The sequence below is a fragment of the Protopterus annectens genome, chromosome 14.part0 (assembly GCF_019279795.1).
Source record: "Protopterus annectens isolate FY-2018-M chromosome 14.part0, PAN1.0, whole genome shotgun sequence".
Classification (NCBI taxonomy): Eukaryota; Metazoa; Chordata; order Ceratodontiformes; family Protopteridae; genus Protopterus; species Protopterus annectens.
The window spans coordinates 491,876,647-491,897,672 of NC_056748.1; the positions used below are offsets into that span (position 1 = coordinate 491,876,647).

General features: G+C 44.8%; 1 protein-coding gene across 1 annotated transcript in view; it reads right to left on the reverse strand.

Annotated features, from left to right (window-relative positions):
* The window catches only part of LOC122788687, an 819,422-nt gene extending 798,786 nt beyond the window's left edge, over positions 1–20,636 (reverse strand). Inside the window, exons 1-2 of the mRNA XM_044055581.1 lie at positions 20,550–20,636; positions 20,150–20,179 (exon numbers count right to left, since the gene is read on the reverse strand). Of these exons, the coding sequence (XP_043911516.1) occupies positions 20,150–20,179; positions 20,550–20,636 (117 nt within the window). The remainder of the gene's footprint in view (positions 1–20,149; positions 20,180–20,549) is intronic.
* Positions 20,637–21,026: the final 390 nt, after the last annotated feature.

A 21,026-nucleotide genomic window follows, 5' to 3' on the forward strand; every position in this document is an offset into this window, starting at 1 on the left:
TGTGGCCTCTCCAGCTGCTGCAAGTGTCGGGTCAGATACATTCGAATGGGGCATTGTACTCAATCATTGGTCTGATGAGTGATGAGTATAGGAGACTATGACCTCCCTTGATCTAGATGAGAATCCCTTCATGATAAGGTGGGCAATGTAGAAGGTCTTCCTAACTACTTTAGCTACATGGGTGTCGAATGACAGACTACTATCAACCTGGGTCCCCAGGTCCCTGATAACTTCTTCTGTGCTCAGTGGATTGCCACCTATTTGGTAGCTAGGTAACCTTGTTTTTCCCGAAGGGTATGACTATGCATTTTTGGCATTTAACTTTAGGCCATGGCTCTGGCACCAGTTATCCGTTTCTGTGAGACCCTTCTGAAGGATATCTGTGTCAGATGTGTTTTCTACTATGGCGCCCAGTTTGCAGTCATCTGCAAACTTTGTCAGCCATAACCTCCTGTGTTTGCTTGTACTTCGGAAAAGTAGATGCCAAACAAGAGTGGGCCCAGGACTGAGCCCTGTGGTACACCACTTGTGACAGGCTTTGAGTCTGACATGGCGCCAGCAACTCTGACCCTGTGGGTTCTGTCACTCAGCCAGTTTGCAACCCATCTTGTGATGTATGGGTTAACATTTAAGCTGATGAGTTTTTCAATAATACCCGAGTGGGGTATTGTATTGAAGGCCTTCTCCAGATCGAGGTAGGCTGTATGGACTGCCTTTCCCTCATCAATGGCTTTGGTGACTGTTTCGAAAAAGTCAACCAAGTTTAGAAGGCATGATCTGCCTTTGACAAAGCCAAACTGGGATGGATCCAAAGTCTGCAAATTCCCTATGTCTTTACTTATGAGGTCCATTATGATCCTCTCCATGGCTTTGCAGATAAGGCTTGTTAAGCTAATGGGCCGGTAATTTCCAGGGTCGGTGGAGGCACCGCCTTTGTGAAGTGGGACCACAGTTGCAGTGCGCCACTCCCTGGGTACGTATCCAGAGGTAAGACTATGATTAAACAGCTGTCCTAGCTGTGGGTTTAATTCCTCGTTGAGTTCGTGGAGCACACAGCCGAGGACACCATCAGGTCCCATGGATGCTGTGTTTTTTGCTTTGGAGAGAGCAGTTCTCACTTGGGCGTTGGAGATGTTTGGGGGGCTGCAATCGCTTGGTATAGATATCTCTCCTTTTGGGAGGAGGAGAAGTTTGCACTGAACCTGTCAGCCAGTATGTTGGCAATGTCTGTAGGATCAGTAATCTTCACATCATTTTGAACTAGTTCTGAGCATATCTGGGAGTTTCCTCCCAGGTTTCTAACATAGCTAAAGAAGGCCTTATGATTGTCTTTTGAGTATTTAGCTATTTTTCTCTCAAAATTTGCTTTGGATGATTTTATGAGAGCTCTTAGTTTTTTACTTATAGTGATCAAGGGTGTCTTACCTTTTAAGGATTTTGCTCTATCTTGTAGTAGCTTCCTCCTTTTGTTGTAGAGTTTGTTTATGGCTGGGGTCCACCAGACTGGACGCTTGCCTTTGGTACAAAGAGTCTTTGTTTTGCTTGGGATTGCCTTATCCATGCAGTCCTGCAGGTGCTGGTAGAAGGCATTTGTAAGTGATTCAGCGGCTTGAGTACTGTTTTCCGCTCGGGGCCTTAAAGGAAACCACACTAGTCTTTAGAAGTGTGAAGTCGGCTTTCGAGAAGTTCTTTACTGTGGTCTTTTTTATTTCAGGTGGGGGTGGGATGAGGACCTCCAGCGAGATTAGTTTGTGATCTGATCTCACCAGTGAGGGGTATACTTCCGGTGTTGAACATTGTGCTCCCATGTTCGTGATGATGAGATCAAGTACGTTTTCTCCTCTTGTGGGGATGGTGACTAGTTGTTCTGCTTCTTGAACTGTTTTAAACTGTTTAAAGTTGTTTTTGCACCTGCACTTTTAAAGTTTGTCCTGTTTGTTGCATTTAACTGTTGAGGCTACACACTCAAGTGCGCTAGCCTGTGTTACATATTTATTGCATTTTCCTGCTGTTTGTTGCAAAAAAGAAAAAAACAAAAAAATTATCCTTGTTTCCCGTCTTTCCTGACCTAGAGTAGTCCAAATACAGGCTTTGCTGTATTCTGGACTTTTGGAAAGTTCCTGTGTTGCCCATTTCCTTCCTTGGATAAAGGGAGGCTTCTTTGTTCACCAGTGGCAGTGGGAAGCTTAGAGCAGCCTATCTATCCCTGGAGGAGTGTTCCCAGCTCAAGAACCTGGTAGTCTATTGGCCGTTTTTGGCCAGTTTCTAGCTCTTTCAAGTCCCCCTGTATAAAACCTGCTTTGGCATGGCTTTGTGCGATTTTGAGCATAGAGCACCATCGGGCAGCTCCGCTTAATTGGGTTTAAACCATTCTCGGCTCCACAAAGTCTGCTCTTCACTTTTTCCCTTAGAACTGATCTAGTTCTCATAATAAACACCCTATTCCTACTCTAAAGCCTGGCACTTGCTCATTAAAGCAATTATATAAGTCAGCACTAAAAAATTAAAAGCACTACACCCTCACAAACTCCCCTTGAGTACCTTGTTCCCCATTGGCCCTTTTTTTCATTTATAAAGGAATTCCCAATACTATTCTAGCATGTCCAAAGGTTAGTTGTCAATCTCCTCTCCGGTCCAAATGGTGAATCTGGGAATCTTGAGGCAATGTTACAACTGCCTCATGTACACACACAACCCTCTCCTCCTCCCAACAAATTCCAAGACATGTGAGATGCAACCATATAGCCAGACTGGTGGCTAAGCTCTCTCAACTCAGTACTGGCGTAACCAAGTCAGGAGAAGGAAACCACACTCATTACAATTCCAGTCTCACAAAGACCTACCATGACAGCAAACCAAACACAAACACACAAAAACATACTCGGAGGCTCTAAATAAAAATCTGCCTAAGCAGCAGAGACCTCCACAGCAGACATCCAAGCAACCGCTACCCCAAAACAAAACACGTGCAACACACAGCTCACAAAGCCAGTGTGCCGAACAGTCGCAGCCCTTAAGGCTAAACAACACACCTGATACACATGTAATAGGTGACTATCGTCAGGCACACGGATGTCCTGCTCATCAGGCTGAACAAGGAGAAGGTCACGGTGAGCTGACTGTCAGGCGTTAGGATCCGCCACATAACACAAGCACTCAGGTCACTCCAAGGCAAGTACAAATATGACTCAGTCATTGTCCATGCTGGTGTGAATGACCTGAGACGTACCTCCCTGGACTATATGAAGAGACAGAGGAGCTCTCTGAGCATGTAGCCCAGGCTGGTATGACCTTGACCTTGAGTAGCATCTTATCCACACCAAGAATGATGCCACAATATGAAGACAAGATGATCAATTTCAACAACTGGCTTAAGTACTGGTGTCATTCAAAGGGGATCCAATGCCTGTCAGCCTGGGATGACATGCTCGACAAGCCACGATGCTTCGCTAGGGACGGCTTGCACCCGTCACCCCTGGGCTTTCGGATATTGGCAAAGGCTCTTGCCATCCCCATAGTGGCTTTTTTAGGCAAGGCTCAAAAGACAAACCCACCTCCATAGGTATCACAAGGGATAAGAAACTAAGAGTAATGCTACTCAACACCAGAAGTCTAAACCTCAAGATGCACGCACTCGAAACTCTCCTTAGCATGGAGAACATCGATATCTGTGCAGTAACAGAAACCTGGTTCAAGGCTCCCAAAAGCACCCCAGCACTACCAGGTTATACCTCATACCATGCTTTTCGGACCCAAAACTTGGACCGAACCACAAAAGGAGGGGGGGGGGGAGTATCAATATTCCTCAAAGATACCCACACCTCCAGGTTGGTAGCACAGCACGAAACATCAGAGACTATCCATGTGCAACTAACAGTGGGTAAAACTGCCTTCCAGTTTATAGCCTGCTGCAGACCACCCTCCCAAACCCAGGAACCCCACTCGGCCTACCTGAGAACACTGGAAAATATGAAGGTCTCTCCAAACACCATTATATTGGGCGAATTCAACTATCCAAACATAGACTGGGAGCATTACTCTAGCTCCAACACTCTAGTCCAAAGGTTCCAAGAATTTATAAACTCAAACGCTATGGAACAACTTGTTACCACTCCCACAAGAGGGGAAAACATACTGGACCTGATCACCAACATGGGGGCTCTATGCTCCGGACCAGAAGTGTATCCCTCACTGGTAAGATCAGACCATAAACTAATTTCACTGGATATTAACATCCCAACCCCACCCCCTGCCCAGAAAACCAGTGAAAAACTTCTCTAAAGCAAATTTCACACTCCTCAAAACCAAGGTGGAATCCTTCAAAGCCCCCAGGCCTGTGGAAAATACGGCCCAGACCGCAGAATCCTTTATAAATGCATTCTATGAACACCTTCAGGAATGCATGGATCATGCAATCCCAAATAAAACCAAGACCCAATCCTCCAAAGGCAGGCGTCCTTGTCTGGTGGACCCCAGCCATAAACAAACTATACAATAGAAGGAGGAAGCTACTACATGATAGAGCAAAATCCCAAAAAGGGAAGGCATCTCTGATCAGTATTAGCAAAAAACTACGGGCACTCATGAAATCATCTAAGGCCAGCTTCGAGAGAAAAACTGCACAGGACACCAAGGATAATCACAGGGCTTTCTTTAGTTATGTTAGAAAACTGGGTGGGAATTCCCAGATATGCTCAGAATTAGTCCAAAATGACAAAAAAATTCACAGAACCCACAAACATTGCTAACATCCTAGATGACATGTTCAGCGCAACACCCCCCCCCCCACCAAAATGGCAAATATCTATCCCAGCAGAGTGCTGCCCCCCTGACATCTCATGCTCAGGTAAGAGCTGCCCTCTCCAAAGCAAAAAATACAGCATCAATGGGACCAGACGGTGTCCCGGGCTGCGTCCTACATGAACTCAAAGAAGAGCTAAACCCAAACATAAAACTACTGTTCAATCTCAGCCTTACTACAGGATATGTACCCAGAGAGTGGCGTACAGCAACAGTGGTCCCCTCTCCACAAAGGTGGTGCCTCAACGGATCCTGGAAACTATCGCCCCATAAGCCTGACTAGCTTGGTCTGCAAAGCTATGGAAAGGATCATCATAGATCGCAGAAATAGAGATATTGGGGACCTACAGACACTGGATCCTACCCAGTTCGGCTTTGTTAAGGGCAGATCCTGCCTCTTAAACCTGGTCGATTTCTTTGAAAAAGTCACCAAGGCCATTGACGAGGGGAAGGTGGTCCACACAGCCTACCTGGACCTCGCAAAAGCCTTCGATACAATACCCCACTCGGGCATTATAGATAAGCTCACCAGCTTAAATATAAACCCCTATGTCACTAGATGGGTTGCAAACTGGCTCAAGGACAGAACCCACATGGTTAGAATTGCTGGAGCCATGTCAGACTCCAAACCAGTTACAAGTGGCGTCCCACAAGGCTCAGTCCTGGGACCTCTCTTGTTCGGTATATATTTCTCGGAAGTACAGGCCAACATGGAAGGACTGTGGCTGACCAAGTTTGGAGATGACTGCAAACTAAGCGCCATAATAGACTCTCCAGCTGACACAAGCATCCTACAAAAGGGCTTCATAGAAACAGACAACTGGTGCCAGAGCCATGTCCTCAAGCTAAACGCCAAAAAGTGTATAGTCATCCCCTTTGGCAAAAACAAAGTGCCCACAAATTACCACATAGGTGGTAATCCATTAAGTACGGAAGTAGTAATTAGGGACCTGGGGACCCAAGTTGATAGCAATCTCTCATTTGAAAACCACTTGGCCAAAGTGGTTAGAAAAACATTTTATATAGCCCACCTAATCATGAAGGGATTCACATCCAGATCAGGGGAGGTCATCGTGCCTCTTTACTCATCCCTCATCAGGCCCATAATTGAGTACAATGCCCCTTTTGGGATGCACCTTACCAGACACCTGCAGCAAACGGAAAGACCCCAAAAGTACCTCACCAAGAGGATCAAAGGGCTCAAACAGATGCCATATGCTGCCCGGTTAAAGAAAAGTACAGTTTTGTACCTACCATAAATGTAGATGTTCGAAGATCCACATTGCTGCAGTCCTTACACTTGGGTAGTCCGCTGCCCTCGGTCGGCCCGAATATCAAAGTATAAGGCTGACGTCGGTCAAGGCGCATTTGACTGACATCAGGACGTCAGGGTACAAATGCGCATGACCGACGTCATATCCTCAGTCTTTTCTTGCCCCAGATGTCAGAAGACCCTAAAAATAAAGGTCAAAACCAAAAGACAGCAAACAACCAACCAACCACCCTTGCACTAACTATATGTACAATATATACAATATACACAATATGTACAACCCAACCCACACAACCACCTCTAACTGCAGAGGGAAGGAGGGAGAGTAAATTGGACTGCAGCAATGTGGATCTTCGAACATCTACATTTATGGTAGGTACAAAACTGTACTATGTTCTTCATCTCACATTGCTGCAGTCCTTACACTTGGGTAGAATCCCAAAGCAGAGGTAAGGGAGGATGGCTAACTACAAGGAAGCAGGAGCTGCCAACATGCCCTGCAAAACAGCAGTGGCAAAACCAGCCCTGGATTTAGAGTAAAGTGGCAGGTGATAATGCCTAGAAAAGTATGCACTGAACTCCAAGTAGCTGCCTCCAAAATATCCTTGGTTGCCACTCCCTCAAAAAGCTGTTGAAGTGGCAGTAGCCCTAGTGGAATGAGGCCTAATCCCAGCTGGAACCTCCTTGCCATGATGGGAATAACAGAAAGCAATGCAAAACCCAATCCACTTAGAAATAGTTTGTTTTGACACAGGCTTGCCCTGAGAACTCAAAGCAAAAGAAACAAAACTGCTGAGACTGCCTGAACCCTTTAGTTCTGTCCAAATAATAACGCAACTGCCTGTGTACATCTAAAGTGTGCAAAATCTTTTCCCCTTTATTTTGGGGATTTGCATAAAAAGTAGGCAAATGAATAGTTTGGTTTAAAGCTACACTAGAAACCACCTTAGGCATAAAGGAAGGATTAGTACGTAATGATACCCTATCCTTATGGAAAATCAAAAAAGGCTCAACCGCCATAAGGGCCTGCAATTCAGAAACCCTTCTTGCAGAGGTAATTGCCAACAAAAAAGCAGTCTTCCATGACAAATATTTCAACTCAGAAGTAGCTGCAGGCTCAAAAGGTTGTAGAGTGAGTTTCTCCAACACAAAATTGAGATCCCAAGCAGGAGTAGGAGCTCTACGTGGGGGTCTTATATTCTTTGCCCCTCTAAGAAATTGCTTGAACAAAGGATGAGAAAACAATGGTGGAACACAATCATAGTGCCCCCAAATTGCTGCAGCATGAACCTTAATAGAAGAGAAAGACAAACCTTTGTCCAGTAACTCAGTAAGATATTGAAGAGCCACACTCAAATTAGGCTCAGAAACATCAAAATCTTTTGCTGCACTCCAAAATAAAAATCTCTTCCATTTATCTGCGTACACTTTCCTTGTACTAGGCCTTCTAGCTTCCAAAATCACATTCAAAACTTGTTGTGGAAGTTGAGACCCTCTATGGTTCAAAACAGAATATGCCAGGCTGTTAGGTGAAGAGAGTGAAGTTTGACATTCAGCAAATGGCTGTCCTCTTGTGACAACAGGTGTGGAATCAAGGCAAAGGCCATGGAGGCTTCCGTACCAGACTTCTCAGTAATGGGTACCAGTGCTGTCGAGGCCAATCTGGAGCTATTAAAATCATCCGTGGCTTGTCCTGTCTGACCTTTAGAAGTACCTTTGGGAGGAGAAGCAGAGGAGGAAAGGCATACACATGAAGCTTGCTCCAATTGAAAGAAAGAGCATCCACTTTCCAAGCTGTGGGATGAAACCTTTTGTGCAAAACTTTGGCAGCTGATGGTTTAGTGGAGAAGCGAACAGATCTATGTCTGGAGTTCCCCATGACACTGTCAATTTCTGAAATACATGAGGATCCAATTTCCACTCGTGGGGATCCATAATTGCCTGCTCAACACATCTGCTAAGGAGTTCTGTGCTCCTGGCAGAAACCTTGCCTGAAGATTGAGCTGTAAACTGAGAGCAGTCTCCCACAAAATCATTGCTTGCCTGCATAGAGGATAAGAATGCCCCTTGCTTGTTGATGTACCACATGACAGTTGTGTTTGTCTGTTAGAATCAACACCTGCCCTGGAAGAAGTAAATCCTTGAAAGCTATTAATGCAAACTGGACTGCTAACATCTCCTTCATGTTGATATGTAGATGTTGTAGTCTGGCAGGCCACTTGTCTTGTATCCACTTTCCATTTAGATGAGCTCCCCAAGCTCTGTCTGAGGCATCTGTCGTTAAAATCTGACTCGCCTCTGGCTGGGTCACAGAGAGTCCCTTGTTTAGGTGACATTCCTGAGCCCACCACAAAAATTCCTTTTGAATGCAAGGTATTATTTGAATGACAGTGTCTAGATCTTGGCAGTGCTGTGTCCATACATTTTTGAGATACCATTGCAGCTTCCTCATATGCAGTTTGGCATTGGGAAGCACCAGAATACAAGATGCCATTAACCCTAAGGCTTGAAGGACTGTCCTTGCAGTCAGCCCGGACTGATGAGATAGCTGATGGAAGTAAAGGGATAGACTCTTCTGTTTGTCCGGGGTTAAAAAGGCCATCTGGGATGCTGTATTCAGTCTCACACCCAGAAAGCACATGTCCTGAGAGGGTACTAGACTGGACTTTATTTCGTTCACAGAATACCCCAGGCATCTTAGCACTGCTATCACATATTCCAAATGATGAAGAAGCTCTTCCCTGCCTTGAGCCAGAATCAGGCAGTCATCCAAATAAGGATAGATCTGTATTCCTTTTAGCCTAAAGAAAGCTATCACTGGAGCCAGAACTTTCGTGAACACTCTGGGCGCAGTAGATAAGCCAAAGGGCAATGCAGAGAACTGATAGTGAGAAGTCCCAGCTCGAAAACGCAGATACTTCCTGCAACTTAGTCTGATAGGAACATGAAGGTAAGCCTCCTTGAGATCCAAAGTTACCATCCAATGATCTTTGCCCAGCAGAGGTAAAAGCTGCTGTAACGTCAACATTTTGAACTTGGGAATGTCCAGATAAGTGTTGAGGATAGATAAATCCAAAATTGGTCTCCACGTGTTCCCCTTCTTTGGTACTAGGAACAGGCGAGAATAAAATCCTAGGCCCACTTCTGGCATAGGGACCGGCTGTATGGCCCCTATTTGGAGTAACAGAGAAACTTGCTTGTGAGCCTCTATTCTTTGTTGAGGAGGAACGTCTGGCATGCCTTTGAAAGGAGGCAAGGTATGGAAATAAAACCTGTAACCGTGGTGTATGATATCCAATACCCATCTGTCTTGGGTAATTAAACTCCAAATTTCTTTGAAAAGTGCCAACCTTCCTCCCAAAGGTGCTGCCAGACGAGAAGGCTCTGGCAGCTGAAAGGGTAGGTCATTGGGTCTGTTTACGAAAGGACTGACCCCTGCCCTCACCTGAAGACTGTGCAGGAGAACTCCCTGTTCTAGGCCTGAAAGAGCCCTGAGCTCTGCCCCTACCACGTCTAGATCTACCCCTAGACTGTGAATCATAAGAAGGATACGTCCACCCCTTAAGTAGGCCAATTTCTACTAAACTTTGGAGGCTGGACCTGCAAAAAATCTTTAACAGTCTGCATAGACTTAGCCTTGTCTTCCATTTTCTTTAAAACTGCCTCAACAGGAGGACCAAACAACACGTCAGATTGTAAAGGAGCATCTAAAATCCTTGTTTTAACATGTTCAGACAAATTTTGATCCCTTAGCCAGGCGTGCCTGCGAAGAACTGACCCAGTGGCAGCCACCCTAGACGAGGCTTGTACAGCATCAAAACCACATTGCAAAGAATGCTTACCCACCTGTTCAGAAACATGTACTAAATCCTGCAACTCTTTACAATCAATACCTACTGCCAGAGCATCAACCTTAGACTTCAATTGTGAAAGGAGATAGTTTTGGTATTTCAACATGTGAAACTGGCAATTCAAAGCCCTCATAGCAAGAGTGGAAGAAGTATAAACTTTCTTTCCCCATCTATCCAAGGCCCTAGCCTCTTTGTCTGCAGGCACCGGATTCTTTACAACAGAAGCCTTAACACCTTTAGGCCCCTGGCTAACAGTTTCTGGGTCTGCCCTAGGACTCTTAAAAGAAACTTATGAGCTTCAGGCACCCTGTAATACCTATCCGGCTTAACAGGAGCAGGAGGCAAAGAATCAGGATTAAGAGAAGCCTCTGAAAAAACATCTTCCACTACATCCAAAACAGGAGGTATAGCCAAAGGCCTATGCTGGGGTAAAAACAAAAATTCCCTAAGCCTTTTCCTGGAATCAGAGAAGTCTTGGCCTTCCCACTTAAAGTGCTCCCTCATGGAATGAAGAGTTTCTGAAAAAGAAAAATCCTCAGGAGGAGAAGCAGAAGGAGTGGAATCATCCACATCAGAATCAGAATAAGGAGAGTACTCCTGCAAGTCTTCAGCCGAAGACTCTGAAACATCTGAAGCCTGCTCAAAACCCCCCAGCTCAGGCTCCATCCTAGGTCTCTTATCAGGAGGGGGCATAGAACCCCTAATCAAAGTAATCAAATCTTCTGCCATTTTAAGCATATGCTTCTTGGGCACAGTTCCTGAAGAGCTAGGGGTAACACCAACTGAAGCCAAACCAGGCCTGCCCCTGGGAGAAGCCTTTGAAACAGAAGGAGAGGGCCTAGCCACCCTGGGAAGGGATGGGAGTATAGTAACCTGAGAAGCCCCCTCAGCCTGACTTGCCTCCTGAGAGGCCACATCTTGCAATAATAAAGTCACACCCTGGGAACACAAAGAAACCTCCGGTGGAGCCACCTGCTCCACCGACACCTCTAAAGAACCGGCGTCCGGTACAGACGGTTCTTCTAGCCTAGGCTTAACTGCTCTGTCCGTGCGCTTCTTCGAAGAAGCGGGCGTCGGAGCATCCGACGGCATTTTATAATTGCACCGCTTCCCAAAGACCAACCTTGCACAATCCAACCTTCTCTTTAAAGTGCGTTTATTAAATCTAGCACAAGAGCGACAGCCAACAACGTCGTGCTCAGGCCCTAAGCAAGGAATACACAAAGTATGATAATCTCTATGCGGTATCTGTTTCCCACAAGAAATGCAATTATTGACTTTTTCTGACATCCGGTAAATGACTGAGGCAAGAAAAAACTAAAATATTCCCCAACGGGGTACTTAGCCAACTTTGAACTCGGTCTGAAACTTCGAAATCGAAAAATCTCAGAACGCCAACCGGCACTTGCAATGCTGCTTCTGCATTGGACCATGCGGCAAAAAAGACTGAGGATATGACGTCGGTCATGCGCATTTGTACCCTGACGTCCTGATGTCAGTCAAATGCGCCTTGACCGACGTCAGCCTTATACTTTGATATTCGGGCCGACCGAGGGCAGCGGACTACCCAAGTGTAAGGACTGCAGCAATGTGAGATGAAGAAGATCTCCAGCTCTACTCAGTGGCATACCACCTGCTCAGAGGCGATCTGTGCCTGACGTATAAAGCCATGTCCAACCCGGAATTAATGGACATACTGCACCTCAGAAAATCCAAATCCCATCGAGCTACGGGCTCGAGAGACTTGAACCTCAGCACTGAAATAAACAGGACATGCTGGAGGGACAGATTCATAACCCAGAGGCTCCCTTCACGCTGGAATAAAATCCCAGTCCAGGTTAGGCAGAGTCCCTCACTGACTCTCTTCAAGAGGAATCTTGGAGTGGATGGGAGATCGTAGGTTTACCCCGGGTATCACTTCTCTGTCACTGTTAGACAGAGGCACAGTATACTAACCTCGAAAAAGGGCATAGCAAAATTCATTTAAAATGGGTGGCGAAAGCCAAACACTCTGGCTAGGCTTATAAATGCCCTAGGGCAGATAGCCTAGTATGAACCTATAAGCCTTAATGCCCTTGGGCCCTGCAGTCTCTGGATCCACAATATGATTTTTAAAAAGGAACTTGTGTGACTCAGGGACCCTGTAGTATCTATTAGGTTTTCTGGGAGCAGGAGGCAAGGAACCAGGGGCCAAACTAGATTCTGAAAAAGCATCATCAACAATGTCTAGCACAGGAGGAATAGCTAAAGGTCTTTGCTGAGGTTGGAGCAAAAAAATCCCTAAGCTTCTTTTTTGAATCAGAAAAATCCTGGCTTTCCCAGTGGAAATGCTCCCTTAAGAGTATGTAAGGTTTCCCCAAAAGAAAAATCCTCTGGAGGGGAAGCAGAGGGAATGGACTCCTCCGCATCAGAATCCTCGTAAGTAGATAAGGGTAAATGCAGATAATCATCAGAATCAGAAAAAACAGAATCCTGGTCAGAAGATTCATAAACAACTTCATTCCTAGGTCTCTTAGAAAGGGGGGTTGGCTACCCCTAATTAGAGTTATTAGATCTTCAGTCATTCGTATTTGTTTTTTAGGCATAGAGACCTGAGCATGTGGCCTGGATGTTGGTTTTTTAGGCAAGGATTGAGACTTAAGCCTAATTTAAGAAGGAGACTTCTGTTTAATATGCAAGTCCATAGGCCTGAATACACCCTCAGAAGCTGGTGCCTGCACAGCGACTCCAGACCCATCCAAGGTAGAGACATCCGCGGGTTCCATAGTTGAAGCATCTTGCGGCATACCGGACTACAAATGGGTCTCAGTAGAGGCCTGCGAATCAGAAGTAGCGGGTATCAGGGGCTGGGAAAGAGCTTCACTGAGTACCGGCGAACTGGCGACTGGCTTAGGAGAAGCGTTGTCAGCAGTTCTGGACCTCGGCGGCCTGTCTCTGTCTTTATCTTTGCGTTTTTTTGAAATCCTGGTAGTCTGATGGCTAACCGATGACATTTCTAGATAATTAAACTGAGAACTGAAATATTTAGAGGCTAAAATATACCAATGGACAGTGCGCTGATTAAATAAAGCACAAAACCGACACTAAGGTACGTCGTGGTCAAGGCCTAGGCAAGGAATACAGTATGAATGAAAATCTTTATGAGGTATTTGCTTTCCACAAGTAATGCAATTATTAACTTTTACTGACATCGGAAAGAAGCAAGAAAAAGTTTTCCCAATGGGGTACTTAGCTTTAGTTGAAGACTTCGGTTCCGATGCTTGAAAACGAAAATTACAGGAGTCGGCCGACCGGCACTTGCAAACTGCTTCTGCTTTGGGCACCGCACGGCAAGAAAGACTGATGTAATGGCATCAGCTGCATGTTTTGTACCCCTGACGACCTGACGTCATGGAAGAAGGGACAGCAACTGACACAGGACCCACGACTTTGTTAATCAGGTCGACTGAGGGCTACCTGCAAGCAGATAACCCAAATGTAATGACTGCAACAGTGAAACACGAAGATCATCATCTGTTTGATCAAATGGTGTAAGAAAAGGAGATGCTCAGTGGGAAAATCAGCAGAAATAGCAGAAGCATGAATTTTTATAGAGGAGAGAAAGAGACCACTGTGTAGTAGGTCAGCTAAGTAATCCAGGATGGAGGGAAGGAGGGCTGTGCCATATTGGCTGGCTCACTTAGCCTGGATCCATGTGCAGAACCTTTTCCATTTATCTGCCCAAGACTTTCTGGTGCTATGACGTCTGGCCTCACAGATGACATCCAGAACCTGTTTACTTAGAAAGGCAGATTGGTTCAGGGTTTGGGAATAAGCAAAGCAGCCAAATTGAGTGTCTGCAATTTGGGATGCACTAATTCCTCTTCCCTCTGGGTCAGGAGGTTTGGAATCTGAGGAAGATGCCATGGGTCAGCGGGGACAGGCTGCGCAGTAAGAGGTACCAGTGTTGTGAGGGCCAGTCTGGAGCTATAGGAATGGTCCTTGGTTTTTCCTCCCTTATTTTGAGCAGTACCCTTGGGATGAAAGGTAGGGGAGAAAAGGGACAGACTGATAGACTGACCCAGGGAAAGGACAGGACATCCACTTCCCAAGCCATGCAGTGATGCTCCCTGGTGCAGAATTTTCTGAGTTGATGGTTGGTGTGGGAGGCATAGAGGTTGACCTTCGGGTTCCCCATTTCTGAGCTATTTTGGTGAAGGTACTTCTGTTGAGTTGCCACTCGTGTGAGTCAAGAAAGTTTCTGCTTAATTGGTCTGCACGAGAATTTAGAGAGCCTGGTAGGAATTGTGCTAATAGGTGTAGTTGCATGGAAGAGGCTGTGAGCCAAAGGGTCATGGCCAGCCTGCATAGAGGGAAGGAATGAGTCCCTCCCTGCTTGCTGATGTACCACATCACAGCGGTATTGTCTGTTTTCATCAGGAAAACCCCTGAAGATATAAGGGGTTTGAAAGCTATCAAGGCGTGCTGCACAGTCATCTCTTTTTAATAGATATGCAGAGGGATTTCCTGAGGGCTCTATTGGCCCGGTATGCAATTGCCATCTAGATGTGCACCCCAAGCATAGACTGATGCATCTGTGGTGATGGTCTGGGTGGTGGGGGGTGGGGAGAAGGGCAGTCCCTTGTTGTGGGAGCATACTGTTGCCCACCAAAGTTTCCTTGTGCAGTCTGGCACATGCAAAGAGTAGTATGCAAGATGCCATGAACCCCAGAGCTTACAGGATCTTCCTTGCAGACAGCTGGGGACTGGTGGCTAGTTGAGAGAAGTAAGTTGTCAGGAAAATTTGTTTCTCTGGTGTAAGGAATGCCATCTGGGATGCTGTGTCCAGACTTGCTCCCAGGAAGATTATCCTTTTGGTGGGCACCTGTCTGGATTTATTTTCACTGATTGCATATCCTAGGGAGGTTAGTAGTGTCTTTACTAAGGCCAGGTGCTTGAGCAGCTTTTCCTGGCTATCTGCCTGAATAAGGTAGTCGTCTAAGTATGGGCAAATTTGAATATTTCTTTGTCTGCAAAATGCAATGGCTGGAGCCAGGCACTTTATGAAAACTCTGGGAGCAGCAGATAAACCAAAGTGAAGCACAGAGAACTGAAAGTGTTGAGATCCTGCCCTGAAGTGGAGATATTTTCTGCATGATTCCCAGATAAGAATGTGGTGGTAGACCTCTTTTAGATCTAGGGAGGCTAACCAAGTGTCCTTGGAGAGCATGGGTAGCACCTGCTGGAGGGTCAGCATTTTGAATTTCGGGATCAGCAGGAAAAAGTGTTTAGAATTGAAAGATCAAGGATGGATCGCCAGGTGCCCTTTTTTCTGGGCACCAGAAAAAAATCAGGAATAGAAGCCTTGGCCTATCTGTTCTGCAGGAACATGCTCTACTGCTCTGAGAGAGAGAAGGGAAAGGATTTGCTTTTGAGCCTATATCCACCGATTTGGTGGTAGATCTGGGAACCTTTTGGGGGTTGGAAGGGTATGGAAGGAGAATTTGTATCCCTGAGACACAATGTTCAGAACCCACTGGTCCTTGGTTATGGTAGCCCAGGTGCTTGAGTGAAACGAGAGTTTTCCTCCTAGGGGTAAGTGTGAAGGTGGGCAGAGGGGGGAGGAGGACAGTCATTGTGAGCTCTTACCATAAGGGGGAGAACTCCCTGATTTTGAAGTGGAGGTAGTCCACTGCTTAGATCTTTGCATTCCCTGGGGCTGCCATCTGGGCGGTCTGTTTCCACAGGGCCTAGGATGGGCTGGTTTACTCAGAGCAGGAAAGGACCAGTGCTTGGAGGGACAATGCCTGTTGAACCTAGGGGGCTGGACTTGTAAGAAATCCTTAACTGTTTGCATAGATTTTGCTTTTTCTTCCATCTTTTTTAGTACCTCTTCTGCCTTAGTACCAAATAAGTTGTCTTTGTGCAAGGGGGCATCCAACAATTCAGATGTGATATGGTCTGGCAAGGGTTGTTCCTTAAGCCACGCGTGTCTTCTGATGACAGATCCAGTGACTGCTGCCCTGTAAGAAGCTTCTAGGGCACCAAAACCACAGTGCAAAGTGTGTTTAGGTACTTGGCTTGCAGAATGCATAAATTCTTGTAAATCTTTGGATTATGCCCAAGCAGGAAGGGAAGACATTTTTTGTTTACGGAGTTCCAAGGTACACTGCTATTTAAGCATATGGAACTGACAATTTAGTGCCCTGATAGCAAGAGTAGCTGAGATGTATACTTTTTTTTTACCCCATCTGTCCAATGCTCGGGAATCCCTGTATGAGGTGGTAGGATTCTTAGCAGAGGTTGCTTTAATCCCTTTGGGCCCTTGAGAAATGACCTCAGGGTCAACTGTGGGATTTTTAAAAAGATATTTGTGAGAGTCAGGGACTCTGTAGTACCCGTCTGGTTTTCTAGGAGCAGGAGGTAGGGCATCGGGAGTCCAGCTGGATTCAAGGAAATCACCATCCACCACAGGGGATGGCCAAGGGTCTGTGTTGCATAAAGTCTAGGAATTCCCAGTGTCTCTTTTTAGACTGACAGTCCTGACTCTCTGACTGAAAATGCTCCCTTAAAGTATGCAGGGTTTCCCCAAAGGAAAAATCCTCTGGGGGAGAGGCTGAAGTAATGGATTCCTCTGCATCAGAATCCTCATAAATGGAAAGGGGTTGCATGTACTCATAGTCAGATGCATCAGATTCATCTGACGCGTGTTCAGACAAAACTACTGGGGACATATCTCTCTTCCTTTTTGAGGGGGTAGCTTGGCTTCCCCTGATCAGCATGATAAAGTCTTCCACCATTTTAAGCATTTGAGACTGAGGTAAGGTAGCAGGCGCCTGAGAGTGGGTAGTCAGTTTCTTGAGTGTGGTTTGAAACCTGGGCCTAAGGAACTCGGTTGTTTTCGAAAGAACAGTATTCGCAAAAGACGACATCGGTCTGTGTCACAATTCGGTGATGCAAAGGACTTCCTCGGAAGCCGGTGCCTGCTCACTGGCTCCGGGACCCATCCAAGGTAGAGACGACCGCAGAATCCTTAGACGAAAAAGAGTTTTGTGGCATACCAGACTTCGAAAGGGTCCCGGTAGCAGCCTGCGAATCAACTGAAGCGGGCATTAGGGACTGCGAAATTGCCTCACTGCATACCAGAGGACTGATGACTAGCTTAACAGAAACGTCGGTAGGTTTGGACTTGTGCGGTCTGTCTCTGCTACAATAAGGGCCTGACAACGGATAGTTCTGGAGTTAAACAAAGCACAGAAGCAACAACAGGGGCCGTCGTGATCTGGGACTAGACAAGTGACGCAGTAAGAGTGGAAGTCTTGGTGTGGTATTTGCTTTCCACAAGTGAGATGATTATTAACTTTTTCTGACATCGGTTAGTGCAAGAAAAAAGGATCACCAACAGGTACTAAGCTTTAGAAGACTTCAATTTCAGTTCAGAAACAAAAACTCAGGTAGCAGCCAACTGGCACTCGTGTGAACTGCTTCTGACTCGGGCTCTATGGCAAGAAAGACTGATGTAATGGCGTCGGCTGCCTAACATTATACCTCCGACGACCTGACGTCAGTAATGAAGTGACAGCAACTGACAGAAATACTAAGTCTCTGGCATTCGGGTTGGCCGAGGGCTACTCTGGTAGGGATAACCCACATGTGATGACTGCAACAGTGGAACACGAAGAACATCCATGTCTTCTTACTTCCACACTGGTTCCTGGAAAAGGTCCTTTGTGGTGCTAGAAAACCAGATACCAACAGCAGGCAGGGTCTTCCATCCTTTTCACTTTGGGTAAAGTGTCACGGGACTGTGGGCTCAAAGAAGGTGGAGCCATCAAAAGGGACATTAAGGACTATTTGAAAGGCTTCACAAAATCACACAGCCTAATCCAGGCATGGTGCCATATGGCAATGCTGGAACAAGCCGCTCTTGAGGTACCCTTCGCAGAGTGAGAAATTAACCTAAAGGAAGCATTGGCTAAAGAATGTAGGGTGGCCAGTCTGGAGGAAAAGGTCTCCTGTTCCTCGGCAGATGTCAATCCAAGGACTGAGCTACAAAGTTCCTTGACCAAGTCTCTTTGTTGCCTGGTAATGTGAGACAAATGGTTCAATGCCCTCAGCGTAAAAGTAGAGGAGGCACAAACTCTTGCCAAACCTGTCCAACACCTGGGATTCTATATTCGGGGTGGGGGTGGAACGAGGAGCTTTTCTAGGCCAGTTCCGTCTTGGTGGCTTCCGCAACAACCATGGCATCTATGGACATCCCTTTGTCCAGATTGCATTATAGAACATAAATCAGACATGCATAGAAATATCATGTAATGCATTAGCAAAGCATGTTGTGGAATATAGTTCTGACCATGTTTTTAAGTTTAAGGTTATGGATGTGATGTACAAAAGTATCAGAGGGGGCGACATTAATAATTTGCTAAAGGTTAGAGAATATCATTGGATTTTAAGACTGTAAGCAGGCACTGAACCAGTTATTAATACTGCAGTTAAACCTATTCTTATGAAAAAAGTGCAATACAGGTGATTGCTGATTTTAACAAATGTGTCTTATAAAATTATTTCTTGTGGACTAATTAGATTTTAGTTTTGATTATTTTAATTAACTGACAGTATCTTTCATTTGATTGGAGGCTGTCTCACACAATTTTTATTTGAATGCTTTATATTGTGAGCTGATTGTATTCTATTTTACCTTTGCACTGAAGAAGGGTTGTTACCTGAAAGTTTGGCACTTTAATTAAACTTTTTATACATGGCTTGGCGTTTCTGGAGTATTTGTTTTTTGGTTAAAATTTGGATTCATGGCAGACTTCGACAATGTCACAGTAAAGGAATCCAAGGCAAGCATCACACTGTCTTTCAGGGCTTTCACTAACTTCTACAGACATGTCCGGGGGAGGCTGGACAGCAATCAGATCAGGCCTAAGCTTTACGGCCTTCTTCTTGGCAGATGGCTAATCCTTGTAATGGGAGGATTCCTCCATAGCACCCCTGGGCCAACAACTTAAGTCATTGGGGACAAAAGTTTGACAGAGCACTGAGTATGGTCATGGGAAGCACCTAAGTAAACAAAAAAGGGAAAAAGGCACTGGTTGTGACAATCTTTATGGGGAAACTGCCCCCACAATGACATTTTCCCTTCTTGAATGACATAACAGTAAAGAAAAAAAGGTACAGAAGAAACCCCAAAAAGCACTTATCTGAAGATAGCTTGGTAACCAGCATGGCTGAAAAGGCATTTAGACCAACATTTGACAATGGCGGTCGGACTGGCAGCAAAAGTTCTGAGAGTTTGCGTCCTTAAGTCACCTATATGTCCTATGCAGGGAGCATGCATGTGCCGCACAGTGCCTAAAAAGTCTAAAGACTTTGGTATACTGGCTGGATGTTGGGCTATCCTTGGCAGAAGATCCCTTATGCAAAGAACACTTAAAACTGTTATATTAAATGCACTGAAATACTAAGGACGCTGGGGAAGCAATTACTTGTATAACTTACTTCCCACAATTGCAAAAAATTTCACTGAATTGCTTGTCAATTCACTGTTTGAATATTCCTTACCCTGTAATTTGTGTGTTTCAGCAGGCAGTATTCATATCTCTCATTAATTGCTTGTATATGCAGACTACTCATCTCCAAGTAAAAGCAGGGGGCAATGGAAAAAAATTGTAACTTTGCTGATATGTGAAAGAATCTTTGTAAATTTAATCAAAACACACTGTTCAGACCTCTCATGATTAATTGCTTTCATCTGTATCCTTTTGTCACTCAAAAGAAAAGTTTTTACTAATAGAAAAACAGCTTATGATTTTATCAGAACAAGAAATCTACTACCTCCATGCCTTTCAGAATTTTATCTTAGCTTTCAAGCTTATTTGGTTAAAATATTTGCCTATAACGTAAACCAAGGCCATTAATATAGATATCCACGTCTAAAACAAGGGGTATTAACTTAATATAATGTGACCCATACTATTTTTACAACCGCTATCGCATGTACCCAAGATAACATTACATTTATTTATTTCTGTCCAGCCTTTCTTAACTTGTTATAGTGTAAAGAGCGGACACCTAACAAATAAAGTATTCTTGCTTTAACATATACAGCAATATTCAAACTCTCAATCCACCTCTCTAAAATATCCTTGACTGCACATAACTATTTTTACAGTATAAAATACAATTTGCATTAAGACATTCTTATGCACATATTAAAAAAAAAAACTGTTTTACTTACAGTTTCTTCTTTGGTCCCGTCAGTGTCGTTCTAAACATTAATGACAAAGTGGTGCATATGCTTTACAGTTCACCCATCAGTTTAACACAGTAAACAACATTCCAGTCTTTCTCAAGCTCTTGCAAGTACATATGACAAGTTTCTGGGGACATTGTGAAAGAAAATGACACATAATATAACATTCAAATATGCTATCAAAATACCTCTAACAGTTTTATTTTTCAAACTGCTCAAGATTGTGGCTTAAAGAATGACAAACTAATTTGCAAATTGGTCATTTACTTTATACTTAAAAAAGCATTGGTCCTTCAGCTGCTCTCTCTTATACATGTGTACTCTCTAACAGGCATGGTAGAAAACTGCAACCATATGCTCCTAAAGGTAGTTAACTGCTGGAAACCATCTGGCTAAAAATGTCATCTAATTTTATCCCAAACATCTTAAACATTCCTACAGCAATACTCCACATTGTGAATATCCACCCCATTTTCTCGGGGGGGGGGCAAAGGAACAGGATTTTCTGCAACTCTCTGAAGATGAAAAAGGCACTATAGACAGATCTACAAATTTCAACATACGGCTTATGAAAATTGCACCCAGAATCCATCAGTCACTGACAAAAATCTCCACCGTGGGGCAAAGTCCAAGGGTTGACCTCCCAAGGGCAGTACTACAAGGTAAGTCAAGATTGTTGCAGTCAGGCTTGCACAAAGTTTCCTAAAGGACTTCAACAGCAAATCAAGAATGGGAAAATTCACAAGTCTGCCTCAACGATCAGTGCTTTGCTTATCCATTGAAAGGAATTACTGCTTCTCAGGAAAAGTACAGTTGTGTACACTTACCATAAATGTAGATGTTCGAGTGTATTCACTGTTAC